Source organism: Pogona vitticeps, chromosome 5 (genome assembly GCF_051106095.1).
Source record: "Pogona vitticeps strain Pit_001003342236 chromosome 5, PviZW2.1, whole genome shotgun sequence".
NCBI lineage: Eukaryota > Metazoa > Chordata > Lepidosauria > Squamata > Agamidae > Pogona > Pogona vitticeps.
In genome coordinates this window covers 102,041,680-102,056,666 of record NC_135787.1, presented here as the reverse complement: position 1 = coordinate 102,056,666, position 14,987 = coordinate 102,041,680, and the positions used below count along the sequence as shown (strand labels likewise).

The 14,987-nt window shown below is 38.3% G+C and overlaps 1 protein-coding gene across 2 annotated transcripts in view; it reads right to left on the bottom strand.

The window, feature by feature from the left end:
* Positions 1–738: 738 nt before the first annotated feature.
* Positions 739–14,987, bottom strand: part of WNT7B (Wnt family member 7B) — a 150,263-nt gene continuing 136,014 nt past the window's right edge. For both annotated transcript variants that reach the window (XM_020785805.3, XM_073000894.2), the window contains exon 4: positions 739–11,478. In XM_020785805.3, coding sequence (XP_020641464.1) covers positions 10,999–11,478 — 480 coding nt within the window. In that variant the 3' untranslated portion in view covers positions 739–10,998. The remainder of the gene's footprint in view (positions 11,479–14,987) is intronic.

The window sequence follows — 14,987 nt, the reverse complement described above, 5'->3', positions numbered from 1 at the left end:
GGAAGTTCAGGGTGTAACTAGATGGCTGCACTTCTAAATTGGGAAAGTTCAGCAGTGGCTTGTCCTAGCCAAACCCAGACAATCTCTGGGATGGGCTAAATGGCAGTAAGAGGCCAGTATGAGGCACCAAGGAGCCGGATGACGGTGCCACACTTATGGGCCTGCAGCAGATTATGAGAGAGTGGGTTCTGCTCTCTCTTTCAATGGGTTGAGGCACATATGCCAATGAGTTACAGTAAAATTATGGCCAGCTGTTTAACCCAGCCAGTAGCGAGCAGCCTCCCCTTCCTTTCCGAGCAGTATTGTGAGAATGCATACATATCCCAGGAAATGTGCAAAAGAAATTACAGATAAATTTCAAATTGTTAAAGTTAAATCATAAGTTTTAACATTGTCTAGTAACTGAGAACTTTCTCCTGAAGAAAGGTCAAGGGAGTCTGCCCATCACCAGAAATTTGACAATGTACAATCCCAGATCATTTTGTTATTGTTGTTTTATTTGTTCCATTTTGCTTATGGTGAGGATGAAGGGGTTTTAACACCCCAGAGTAGTGACCTACCACTAGATGGGTGGTAAATAAATGCAAGGATTAAATTAATATATATATTAATATAATATATTAATATAACTAGGTACTTGATAATAAATCTTGACATTTTCATATTCAACTAGAAAAATAATATTTAGACTTGAAGGATATCATATATGTATAAGATCACCTTCAAGTCTAAATATTATTTTTCTAGTTGAATATGAAAATGTCATGATTTATTATCAAGTTGGCATGACATCATGCAATAAAAGGTATTTTATCAAGGATAGTTTTCTCTTTGTGAGTAATCAACTATTTTTTTGATGATCAATAATCATTTTTAAAGCTTTCTAATGAAGTGTAAATAGTGTTTACCTATGAATTTTGAAACATTCACACCATTTACCATGAACTGATTTATAGCATTTATCTATGAATATCAGCATACACCAAATTTCAGACATACTATAACATACATATTTTGAATGCTGCTTTCTCCCTGTCTCTAAGACATTTACAATAAATACACATCAGAGTTTATTCTCTTGTTCTTATTTTTCAAGGAGCAAATGACCACAACAGTACACATAAAATAATATGGCCACTGCAGTTTTCATTCGCTGGCAAGCAATAAAGAGAGGGAAAACAAATACAATGTATGGGTCAGAACTGGAAATCTTTTAAGTATAAGGCTTCTGGAAATCCCAGAAAAGCAGGGTGTTTTTTTTTTTTAAATAAAGAAAAACTATGGTAAATAAAATGGCCTTGAGTGAAAAGAGATGCCATTTTGTGTGCATTTTTTTTAAAAAGAAGGTTTTAAAAAAATCTTTAAAGCCCAGAATCCTGAAACTGCTTATGAGCACTACTTCCATGAAGTTCAGTGTGGTTTCAAAACGGTGGCCTGGATTTGACAAGAGTGAATTAAATACAGGTTTGGATTTTAGCAGAGGAGGAAATCTGAAATCTGCATTTGAAGTTCCATGTGGTTTGTTCTCTGTTCAAGTAAGTGTCTTATCAAATAAAATTCATGAACTCCAGCACGGAGGAGCAATATTCATGAGCAACAAAACAAACATCCCAGCCTTGTTTTTTCTTGGAAGCAATGGATGGGTATATATTAACTGATTCCTCAGTCTCTGACAGATATCTTGCAGTGGGAAATTTTTTGGATGATCTGTTTGCATTTAAAATCTAGTTCATTGGAGGATATGCATTTTGCGAACGAGACTATTCATGACGGCCCATGAAAAAACAACAACAGTGATGTAGCAGTACTGAGCACATTGCGCTGACTAGATGGCTCTGGCAACACTGGTGTGGCACACTAAGAACATCCGTGTAAATACTCCCTAACAAAAAGTGAAGCAAAATGAGGAGGGATTTTCCAAGTAAAATGTCTGGGACGTTTCAAGCAAAATCAAGAGAACACTGATAATACAGCAAAGATTCATCTAAAACAAATCTGGAGGTCTCCTTCACAGACAAAATATCAGTAAGTTGACAAAAGTGTAGAAGATACCAGAAAAACTATTGTGGTTTACACATAATATATACACAGACGACACTGGGTCAATTCCTTTGTGGCCCTAATTTATATATAAAAAAGGAGATTCCCTCCCTCCCAGAAAATTATAGGCCAATTAGCTTACTATGCCTATTAAAGAAACTCACTTCTTGGACTGACAATCAAACTATTCTAGGCCCTGGTTTTAGGAAAGGCAAGTCCACAATCAACAATTGCTTGATACTCTCGCACCTTATTGATAAAACATTAAAATATGCTAATGCCAAACTGTATGTGGCCTTCCTTGATTTAAAGGGAGCTTTTGATTCAATAGACAGACAACTATTATGGGACAAATTGGAAATTTTGGACATTGATAAAAGACCGCTCCTCCTTGTAAAAGGTTTATACTCTGCTACAACATGCCAAATTCAACTTTCTCAAAGAGGGAAAATAACCAACCAGGTCCCAATTAACAAGGGAGTGAAACAACGTTGCATCCTGGCTCCCTTACTGTTTGTTTGTTTGTTTGTTTGTTTTTACCCCGCCCATCTAGACCAAAGTCTACTCTGGGTGGCTAACAATAAAAAAATGAAATAAAAACAATATAAGAAAATAAAAAACAACAATAGTAATATAGTTCAAGATGAGGAATGACTATGTTTAACCTTTATATGAACGATCTCGCTCCCTTTTTGACAAACTTTGATGGTCACCCTCCCAAATTGGGAACTCGTCCCGTCCCAATACTACTCTATGTCGATGATGCAGTCATCATTTCCCTCACTCATCCAGGCCTAAAACAACTGATTAATGGATGAGCAGAGTATCAGCAAAAATAAAATGCAATTAAATTATAATAAATAAAAAATACTGGTTTTTGCCAAAACATGGAAACAATTTCAATTGAACCTAAATGGAAATCACATAGAACAGGTTAAACAGTATAAATACTTAGGTGTCCATCTATTTTTGCACTCTCTGCTTCACATGATTGGCCGGTCAAGGTTGATAGCCTTAATTTTATTAAAGCTGGAAGGGAGGTCAGATCTGAATAAAGTCTGCTATATGCTGGCGGCCAAGATGACTGAAATTGTAGAAAGAGTCGCAAACTTCCTTGATACCATTGTTAGGAGATAAACTGTTGTCCCTTTAAGGATGTTTAACACTTTTCTGCCCTGTTGATGCTTATATATGTAGTTACCTAACAAACTTACGCCAATAAAGGTTTTATCTATCTATCTAACATATAGATAGTGGTAGAATATACCAGATGGGCGAGATATAAATTGAACAAACAAACAAACAAACAAACAAACAAATATGGGTGTAGGTTTACACAGTTTACATCTATGGAAATGTACACTTTACACAGTTTACATATATGGGAAACACATTTTTCCCTATATGTATTGTATATTCATCTGTATTTCTCTCTCATTCAGTAATGGTGGTCCAAAATCTTCATTGTTCATGCTAACTATCAAGTTATTTGCTGGAATATATTGACGCTCAGTGGAAAATATATTAATTTTTGAATATTAAAGATTTTTGTGAGTTTGCTTGGTACAGTGCACTACCTTCCACTATAGAGGTAGTGCACTGTACCAAGCAAACAAGCTTCCGGTGATAGTTTGACAGTAACATCACAGGCCCCAAAAAGGTTACCTGCCACATCAGAAGCTCATTTACTTGCTCAATGTGTTAAAGTGATCTATGCCACTCTTTACGGGATATACCTATCTGCATTTTGTATAGGGGAATGATAGATGATCTCTACTCAAGAGGATGCATGGACACAAATCTGGAATCAGATATGGAAAAACACAAAATCCCATTTTGAAGCATGTCAACCTCCCAGGACACTCTGTTACTAATCTAGAAGTAACTATTGGAGAAAGAAAGAAATTACAAAGCCAGATTGGAGATGGAGATAGCTGAGGTAAGTTTGATTTGCAAGTTCCAGAATGTGATTAAAGGCAGAAAAGACTAAGGATTTGTATTCAGTATAGCCAGAATATTTCTAAATGGCAATCACTGTAACTGCTACAGCTAATGGATGACATGCCCATTATAGATTGACCTTGTGCCTGATCATGCACCCAATCATAGACTCAGAACCTGTCTGGTACTTGCTCCGTGCCTTCTGATATAGCTACACTTTACTTTTGGCAAATTCCATGATTCCTCTTAGGTACATGCAAATCTCCAAAAGGATTTTGCTTAATGTAATTTAATAACCAGTTTTCTTTTTAATCTTGTCCATAACCAATGTTATTGATTCAGAAGTCGATTCAGAAAAAAATAAACCATTTCCTATCTCTACATTTCAGCACCTCAAATACAATCTACATCAAACAGTAAACTACTCCAGCTAAACCATGATGTTTATGTAATTTACACACTGAAAGCTTATTACTAGTATTACTAATATTACCATCACTTTGAAATTTCACTTTCTGTGTCTGTATCCATTTTCACTAGGACCCCCCCCCCACTCAAACAATGCATAACCAGGTGCTGTCAAGTCAATTCTGACTTATGGTGACCCCTTCCAGTATTTTCTATGTATGAAGTGCTCAGAAGTGGTTTACTAGATACTTCTTATGTAAAAACTTGCAATTAAATCTTTCACTCCAAGGCTGAAATCCAGCAGTAAGTCACAACTAGAGTAGGCCCATTGAATCAGTGGGGTCTTGGTGAGTCCTTCATAGGTTCCAGCGATTCAATGGGCCTAGTCTAGTTGCAATTTACTATTGGATTTCCGCCAATGTGTCTGAGGAAGTAGATTATAATCCATTTATTTCACACTAAAAAAATATGTTTAGTCTTTAAGGTCCCACAATATTTTTATTTTTAATTTCTATTTTGTTGTTGTTGTGTATGTGGCAGCAGTCCACAAGTGTTCTTGCATGGGCTCCTGATCTCAAGTCTTAAAATCTTTCTTAAAACCTCTTCTTCGAAGTTTGCATCTCATATATCTTTACCATCAGAAAGAAACAAATAGATCATCACATTTTGTTTTTCTTTTCAAATTCTTTAATGTACAGTGTTTTGAGGTCTGTCATGCTATTTGATGAAAACCACAGTCTGACATTAGTAGCACTCAAAGTTGGGGTGTCAACTTTTTCAATTTCCTTTGCCTTTGACCACAACTGTTTTGATTTTGGGACACAGGTTATTTTCCACAGAAAATCAATTTATTATCTTGTTGCCCTTTGACAACAAGTTGATGTGACTTGTGTTTCAGTTCAATGCTGTGTTTCTCATTTTCCCCTCGTTTTTCCTTTGCTTGATGTTGAAGAACCATATCTCTATATGAATGAGTCTTTGGACATTCTGAATTGATATCAAGAAATTTCAGTAAAACATACATTGGAGATAAAATATGGACAGTAGAAAGACTGCTGCAAACATCTGAACAATTAGAAATCTGAATAATAGAAAGACTCACTCATAAAATGATGACTAGAGGTCCAAAGCCTCCATATGTTATGACGCATTCAGGAATTCTGATGTATGGGCACAGTGTCAGCTTTTCCCATCTGCATTCACTGTATGGAGGCTGAAGGTTTGTATGTATATATTCCTTTACATACTGCTTATTTACACACAGAAGAATTCTGTATGTACAGCAAAGCACCATCAAAGCTTGGCAGTAGTGATAAATTAAGACAAATGATCAGGAAAGTTGCATAAATCTGTTTGGATATAGTAACAGCATTCTGCTACAATGGGTGTTATAACTGTATTTGTGAGCATGTGTGTGTGTGCACACATATATACATATACAAACACACACACACACACACACACACACACACACCTCTTTCAGTGTTGTTCAAAATAATTTAAGAAAACTCTTTAGACACTTACATGATATAAAATAACTTAATTGAATCCCTCAACAAAATATTGCTAGTATATTTACAATATCTTGTGCCATTGGACTGTGTAGAGAAGCATATTTTGAGTACATGAAGAAAGTATTGTTTCTCAACAGGGTTAATAAATTATAGGGGAGTTTGTAGCTTTATTAAGAATTCTGACTATGGTGGTGGTGGTGATGGTGATTATGTTGACGTAGGATTCAGCATACTCATTTACTTACAGAGAATCCTGCCTCAGACCCTGGAAACGTGCTACCAGTCAGTGTCCACTATACTGGCCTAGATATATCAACAGTCTAACTTAGTATAAGGCACCTTCCTTTGATCCTAAGTGTACATCCAGGAAGAGGAAAGGCAAAGATAGCATTTCAATATTGTAATTACAGCAGATCCTGTCTGAGTGCAGGACAAAAAACTCGCAAGACGAATGGCTTTGGCAATGGGGCTGATGACTCGCAAGACAAATGTTCCTATGGCCGTGCTTTGCAAGATGAATGTTTTCCATTTTTTGTTCCTGCCTCGTGTGCTGATTTTTAAATGTTTTTCTATGATGTTTAAAAAGTTAAAGTTTTTGATTGAAATTTTTTGAATCATCTGCACAATATGTATGGCTTTAAAGAGCACTTAATAAACCCTTTGTAAACCAAATTTGACTTTGTTCTGACTTTTTTTGCCCATAGGAACACATTAATTAGATTTCAATGCATTCCAACGGGAAACTGCGTTTCGCAAGATGAATTTTTCGCAAGACAACATTAACCGTGGAATGAATTAGATTCATCTTGTGAGGCACCACTTTATCAGAGTGCCTGAAGAGATAACATTGCCAGAGGAAGAAATAAGCATTTGTGCGATCTGATCCCAGGAGGTTGAATCAATTTGCTTTGAAAATCTGTTGCACCAGCAGGGGATGCTTAAGAACAGAAATATCCTTCAGGGTACACATCTGGATATACAGCCTTACTGGCCTCCCAGACACCATAGTCATCTGTACTTGAGTGGCCTGTTAAGATCAGGCATAGGCTGAGTGCAGCCCTCTGCATGTCAATGGACTGCAAGTGCCATCAGTCCAAGCCAATGGTTGAGGAATTCTAGGAGTTGCAGCCAAGTAACATCTGGAAAATTGCACTTCCTCCAACCCTGTGTTAAATGGAACTTTAATGTGTTGTAGCTCCATCTAAATCTATACCTTTTTACATGCACACAGACCTCTTTGCTGAGTTTTTTTCCCCCCAAAGGAATAGCAATTTATAATCCCTGTTTCTTTATATCCAGACACTGTCACTGGCTGAAGTGGAAGTTTGCAATGCAAGTGCCATCATGATTAGTGTTTCAAGCACCAGTGCTTGGCCTTTTACAGTTATGCCCACAAGGAATACTTTCATGTGGCAAAGAGTACACATGGGAGGGGCCATGAAAGCTGGATTGCCCATTGAGTTTGCACGAGAACAGAGGATTGGTCATTCATTGATTTGGAACAAGATAGTGAGTATTTTGATAGGTGGGCCCTGCCCGTTTTGTTATTACAATCCCAAATTCAGCAGTTTATATTATACTTTATATTATACTGCAAATCCATTTATATCATTTGAGGCCCGAGCTCTTGATAACCAGTAGCAGAATGTGAATTTATGCCATTCGAAAAATATGCACTTTGGATGACATAGGGTGAAACTTAAGTTCTAGGTGTTGATGTTACAATTTGATTCACACATGCACTCATCAGTGGATGGACAGGCATGAGTGAGCCAAACCTATCCTATTTTTTAAAATGATCCTGGAAAGAAAGGAAGTGTTGATGAGCAGCAATTCTGGACCTACCACCAAGTGTGTCCTTAAGAGAGAGCTGCAACTCAACCTCGCTCCTTGATCCACTTGAACTACTAGGAACCAAGCTAGATGAGATATTCAGCTTATATTAAGAAACAGAGCTTATATTAAGTGCTTGCAGACATGTTCTGAGCTATTCCCACCACCGTGTCTTTCAAATTATCTTGCTTTATGATGTGGGTGGGTCATCAAATTTAATTTGCAAGTCTGATTGCTCAGGCATGCAGCTCTAAGGGCACCCTGTCAATGGAAGGGAAACATGTTTGCAGTTTCTAAATGCAAAAACTGAAAGTCTTGCCTAATTTGACTCCTAGATGCAGATTTTTCCACATATTTGTTTCATTCATGTTGTACCTAGAAGTATAATATACGAAGAGGCCCTTCGGGAAGAGGAAGGATAACGTAATTGCGTCAGCCTTACTCAGACTAATGGTGTTCATTAAAACCAAATATGGTCAACTTCAGCAGGCTTGGAGACCAAATTTTTGTTACCACGCCATGACATGGGCCACAACAAATCCAGAAATGTCCAGTACGGACTGACTGCCTTGGAAAAAAAAAACAGGAAGTGGCTGGGCATATTCTTCTGGGGTTATTTTGGAGAGGTGGTGGTGGAGAAGCTTTAGGGGACACCTATGTTCCCCAATGCAAAAATCTCCACTCCTGGATATATATTTGATATACAGTATTTGGTTAAAAAATTGATGCTTTTGGACATTTCTGGGTCTGTTTTTAATGAACACCTTCAAAAAGGGGGGAAGGGGGTCCTTCAGGCAGTTGTGAAGGCTGCCAAAAATTCCCCTGAGGGCCACATGCAACCTGCCCCCCATTAAAAATAACCCCAGCTCATCAGCCATGTATTAACTTGTTTCACTGCATGAATAAATCTCTGGCTGCTACAATTTGGACTTTCAGCACTGCTATTTTTATTATCTTCTTGGCACAGTGTGAGCACATTAATCTCTTACAAAGAGCTGATATAAGATCTCTCTGAAACTGGTATATTATAAAACAGTTTAAAAACAAAACAGTGGTTGCTGATGTAAAGCCACTACTGAAAAACCAACCTGTTGAGACCATTTAAGTTGACTTAATGTGACCAGTTCATACATGTGTGAATGGTACTGGTTTGTACAACTGATAGATTGCAGCTGACCATCTCAATGGCCTCCATTAAAAGCAAAGTTGCTTGAGGCGGCATATGAAAAAAGTGTTGGCTTTTCTTAAATGATGGTCCCAGCATCAAGTGGCAAACTGGATGTGAGAAAGCATGAAGGTTTAGACCTTATGCTCATCGTAAGGGCTGGCATTCTTCCCCAACCACAGCCCTGTCATCACATTTAATATAACTAGTCAGGGCCATTCTTCAGTGGGGTTCCTTCCATCCATCCCACATCCACTTTGATTACTGGAGGGAACTGTGAGAATCATAATACTGTGAGCTTCATTAAAGTCAGTGGTAATGGGAATGTTACCACAGGGTGAGTCTAATGCAAGTACCAACTGCTCATTGAACAGCACAGGAAGACCTTATATGTCAGAACTTCAAATACAATTCCATTCAGCAGAGACAGTCCAAAGAGTCACCTGTTGTTTAAATGCTTACCTTGCCTGATGATCCATGTTGGATCTTGGGGTAGTGTGAGGATACAAATAACATCCTCAGAATATAATGTGCAATAGAATTCCACAGGGATGCTAGTGTCTGTAAAGGCTGACACAGTCTCATGAATGCCCCTCAGAAAAGTGGCCCTCAATGCACATTGATGTCTGTGTGTAGTGCCTATGTCACAAATTACTTGGTAAGTATGAAAGTACTGTACAGGATTGTGGTTGTCTTCCTTCACTAGCCCAGTTAAGCATGGTGCAATCCTGGAAACATCCAACATGAGGCAGATATCATTTAAGCATTATAGCTAGACCTCAGGACCTTTTTCCATACATCCTACCCAATATGGCTGTAGGATTTAAACTTACCACCATATTGGTTGGGCTAAGAGGGTAGGTCCTTAATATGAAATTCTTGAATCTTGATCAGATATAGTGTTTATTAAAACATAATATCATCACCCAGCCAGGGTTTTGGGTGTGCGTTAATTTTGTGTAGTTCCATACAGTTGTTCCTGACCAATGAAGGGCCTTTATATGTAATAGTCATGCAATGGAATAAACCGCAGGACATGGATATAATGTATAAATTGCAGTCAGGGAATGAAAAAAAAAAACAAATTTTGGACATGTACATGCTCATCTGCCTTTGCCTATACACACAGGAAACTGTTGCTCTCCCAAGGGGATTATGTAGACCTTGCCAAAGGGATAATATTATGTCACCACCATTTGTAACCACAATTTTCCATAGTCCTGTTATTCTTGTTCTACCTTAAGCTATGCTTGAGATGTATTGTACTATAATCCTTTTTAATGGTGGACCCAGGAAATCAGTGGTTCTGAAAACAGGGGAGAGCCAAACAGAAAATAAAAATCAGAAAGGCAAAGTTCCAGTAAGTTTACATTTAGTACAGAATAAAGACATATCTACCCGTTAGTGCTTAGAGAATTTGTTTTGATACTATTAAAAACATAAATAAAATAATATTTTTTCTTTCAAATGTCCATCCAAAAAATTCCAGTGTCACTGGCAGCAATCAACATTTTCTAGCCTTTGTTTTACAAATGAATCCATCACTGAGATTATGCCCTTCTCTAATATTACAACTTTTGTTTCACAGCTGCCCTTTTTACCTGTTTTTTGTTCCTTTTCTTTATCAGAAATAAAAGTTTTTTTCCAGCAACACTGCTGTGATATTAGTTTCTTTGTGAACAGCTTAATTACTCGTTTTAATAGAAAAAAAGTCTTATTTGCGCACTTGTTGTGTGCGTTATAAATTTGAAAATAACCTTTCTGGAGTGTCTTTGATCTGTATAATTTAATCTAAGAGAAAAACTCTACAACACCCAGACTGCAGCTGGAAAACAAAAAAACCAAAGAGAAAGTTGCTTTGGTGGAACAAAGTCACCCTACTCCATCCCATTGTTCCTGTATCCAATGTAGTCAAAGCAGCTAGTCAGGAATGTATACATTGTTCTTTGCAGTGTGTGTTATTAAGTAATAAGGAAGAGATGGATCCACCCCTCCACACACAAAAACAATTAAATGTGCAAAATGATGCTGTAGTTGTTTTTGTTCCACTCTTAACATATAGCGGTCGTGTCCTTCTTGAAGTTGCAACATCTGCTGTTATTTACAAGTGAACACCTCTGTCCGCTCACTACACGTGTTGCATTTCACAAAGCAGCACCAGTGGAACTTGCAGTTACACTGCCACACTTTGGTGTACTGGTGGGTGTTGTAACCCCTTCCACAGCACATCATGTCACACCCATCAGCGCTGGGTGAGGTACGGTTGCAGAGCCGTCCCTGGGTTCCCACACTCCCAGTGGAAGCATCTTCTTCGCAGTAGTTGGGTGACTTATCTATATATACCAAATCTGTTTCCATTGGTTTCTGGTAACTTCTGATTTGCTTGATCTTCAGAAAAGTGGGTTGCCTAAGCCTGCTAGCTCGTACCACTTCCACCTGCACAGCAGCATTGTATTTTTCTTTCAGAATATATCCAATCTCTCTGAATTTTGGGAGGGTAGTCCAACAGGTCTTGGTTGTGCAGGAACCAGAAACACCATGACATTTGCATTCCAGTTTCATTCTCTCCTCAAGCACCTGTGTACATAAGCAAAAAGAAACAGCATGAGAGAAATAGCTTCTTGTGAGCTGTCACATGGACAAGTGCCACTGGGAAAGGATAATGTTTTGTGATAGACTGTTGACATTAAACACACACTGATTTCAGCTCTTTTAACACTAGCTATATGCTTAATTTTGTTAAAGTCAATAGAAGAATAAATGCAAATTTGGCACAACCACTTTAGCTGGATCAAGATTTTGGTAGTAGCATTTGTTACCCCACAGGTACAATTCACCCTATATCCCTAGGAGATTATAAACATCTAATTCAAATTCTACCAGTCTAATCAAACATTTGGCACCTTCCCTTGACATTTTCACAAAGGAGTTGTAGCCTCAGGATCTGTCAAATTCACACAGAATATCTGTTTAAGCAAAATTCAGTAATAACTCTGTGAGTTGTGCCCAAATAAGTGACTGGCTACATTAATTCATATAAATCCAGATACCAGTTGATCCCTGGGGTCATAAGCAGTTCCTTCATAGGTCAACAACTTGTGGTGACAGACATGCAACTAAGTAAGTCAGGGTCATGGACAGTGGCTGACACTGATTTAGTTTCAGTCCCTCGACCAGGGCTGTTCCCAGAATTAGAGCACAAGGCAAATCTGCATAAACTGTAGCTGGTGACTAAATCTGACAGTCCGTGCCAGAGAATAGCATGAGTAAAAAAAGAAAGAAAGAGGAAAGAAGTAGTCTTTCCAATCTAAGTATGATTTATGTAATTTTTTGTATTACAGTGGTGCCTCGCTTAACGAGCGCACCGTACAACGATGAATCCGCATAGCGATCCCCTTATCGGGATCGCTAATGCGGAGGCATACCGATCGTCCCAATGGGCAAAACTCGCATAGCAACGATCGGTAAGCATTTCGCTTACCAACCCTCGCTTTGCGATGCCCATGGATCAGCTGTTCGGCAGTTCTAAAATGGCCGCCGGACGCCCAAAATGGCTGCCGCTATGGAGGAAACTTTGCTGAACCTTAAGTTTAGGGCCCATTAGAACGCATTAAACGATGTTTAATGCGTTCCATTGGGTTTTTATGTTCCGTTCAGCGATGTTTTCACATAGCGAGGGTTAATCCAGAATGGATTAACCTCGCTAGGCGAGGCACCACTGTATTTTACTCTTTTTACTATATTGGAAGCCACCTAGAGTGGTCTTTTAGACCAGATGGGCGGGGTATAAATCAAATCAAATCAAATCAAATCAAATCAAATCAAATCAAATCAATCAATCAATCAATCAATCTATCTGTCTGTCTGTCTGTCTGTCTGTCTGTCTATCTATCTATCTATCTATCTATCTATCTATCTATCTATCTATCTATCTATCTATCTATCTATCTATCTATCTATCTATCTATCTATCTATCTATCTATCCAATCAAATCTCCCAGTATATCCAATCAAATCTCTCTATTCAAGAACTCTGTGAAATATCGAACCACATGACATAGCAGTTACAACTGAGTTACCCTTATATAAATAAAGCCAGCACAAACCTTCAGATGCTACCAAAGGCAAGTTTAAACAGAGAAATATTATTGAATGAGTTGTCATTGCACATCATAAGGACACTTGTGGCTTATGTGCATAGCAGAATTTGAAGCCCTGACAAATTACATTTGTAATTTATGTATTTATCCATTACTTAGTTATATTTATATCCCATATTTCCTTCAAGTTCAAAGTAACTATATTAATTGTCAGCATGTTGCATGGGGGGCCTGGAATATTATAGAAACACAATAGATTCCTGCTTCAGATTTAGAATCTTATCTGGAAAGCTGGAGTTGCAGAATGGAGTGCTCCCATTTCACACAGTCAGCCAGAAATGTGTGCGTGTGTGCGTGCGTGCATGCATGTGTGCATGAGCCACCTTCCTCCCACAAGGGGGGGGGGGTCATTAAACTATAATCATTCCCCTGCAATTCAGTGAGAAAATTCTTATCAAGGAAGAAATTAAAACAAATTGTGTAACATGAATTGTAAATTTTGAATCAGGCATATAGTATCAAATATAGGTTTTGAACATCTTGAGAATATTATCTGAATAAAATGTGCTTTAAACCCCCCCCCCCCTTCAATAACACTTTGTGTATGTTAGTTTTGGCTTACTTTTTTAATTTTTTGTTTTTCTTGGTGGAAAGGTTTCATTTCAGACCAGATGCAGAAAATAACAATAATGTCAAAATCCATGCAACTGCCAGAACAGAAGGTAGCAGATTGGCAACTTTCAGACTGTTGTGTTTTTAGCAAGTAAGTTCCTTAGATCAGGTCTCCAAGTCTTTTGTTATTTTCGAATCCACAATGTGCATTGGTGACCCAGACAGATGAAGTGCCTGTAGACTTTTTTCCAGACCCTGTCCCAGGCCTAGTTCTCATGCAGAATGGTGCACTATGGACTTCAGATTGCTTCACACCACTGAATACTCCTCTGCTAGGGGTCTGAAGACTATTAACAACATGACTTCTTATTGCTGATTTGAAACTGCTCGCCATGGCAAGTGTTAGAATCCTTAATTCCTTCAAGATTCCCTTATACCGATGCAACAGCGAGATATCTGGCTTTCCCCTTCTACTTTAGGTCTATTTTACACACAGAGAATTGAAGATATTAATTTACAAGCCTTGTCTCTTTGCAAATGGTTTATTTAAGTATGCACAAAGGAGGACAACTTAAACAAGTAAACTAGCTTATTTTATCACCCCTGCCCTGCCTAGACTTCCCTTGAGGAAGGATCTCTGGGATCTAACGTCCTACTCAAGGTCTGGTTGTTACTTCTTTTGTGTTATTCCTTTTGTCAGCAAGGTTTGTGCCAAATATGAAATGGACAGTGTGGAATATCAGTTCATTTTACGGAGGGAAATGATCAGTGGACAAAAGCTGTTTTGTTTACTCATTTGAGATCTATGTTCTTGATACTTTCTAGTACATAGGATGCCCTAGACCTGATCTCATCCCAGCTTTTTTTCAAATACAGTGGTGCCTCGCTTAACGATTGCCTCGCTTAACGAGGAAATCACTGTACGATTAGGTTTTTGCGATCGCTTTTGTGATTGCAAAACGATGGTTTAAATGGGTTTTTTTGTTTAACAATGATCGGTTCCCTGTTTCGGGAACCGATTTTCACTTTATGACGATCAGCAAACAGCTGATCGTCAGGTTTCAAAATGGCCACCGGCTGAACAAAATGGGCCCCCGCTGTTTTCTAGGACAGATTCCTCGCTTTACAGGCCCCGAAAATGGCCGCCGTATGGAGGATCTTTGCTGGACAAGCAGGTATTCAGCCCACTGGAACGCATTGAACGGTTTTCAATGCTTTTCAATGGGTTTTTAAATTTCGTTTGACGATGTTTTCGCTCTACAGCGATTTCACTGGAACGAATTAACATCGTCGAGCGAGGCACCACTGTAAAAACAATGTGACAGCAGCTAAACAATTAAAAAAACCAATTAGAGCTCATGCCAATGCAATTTC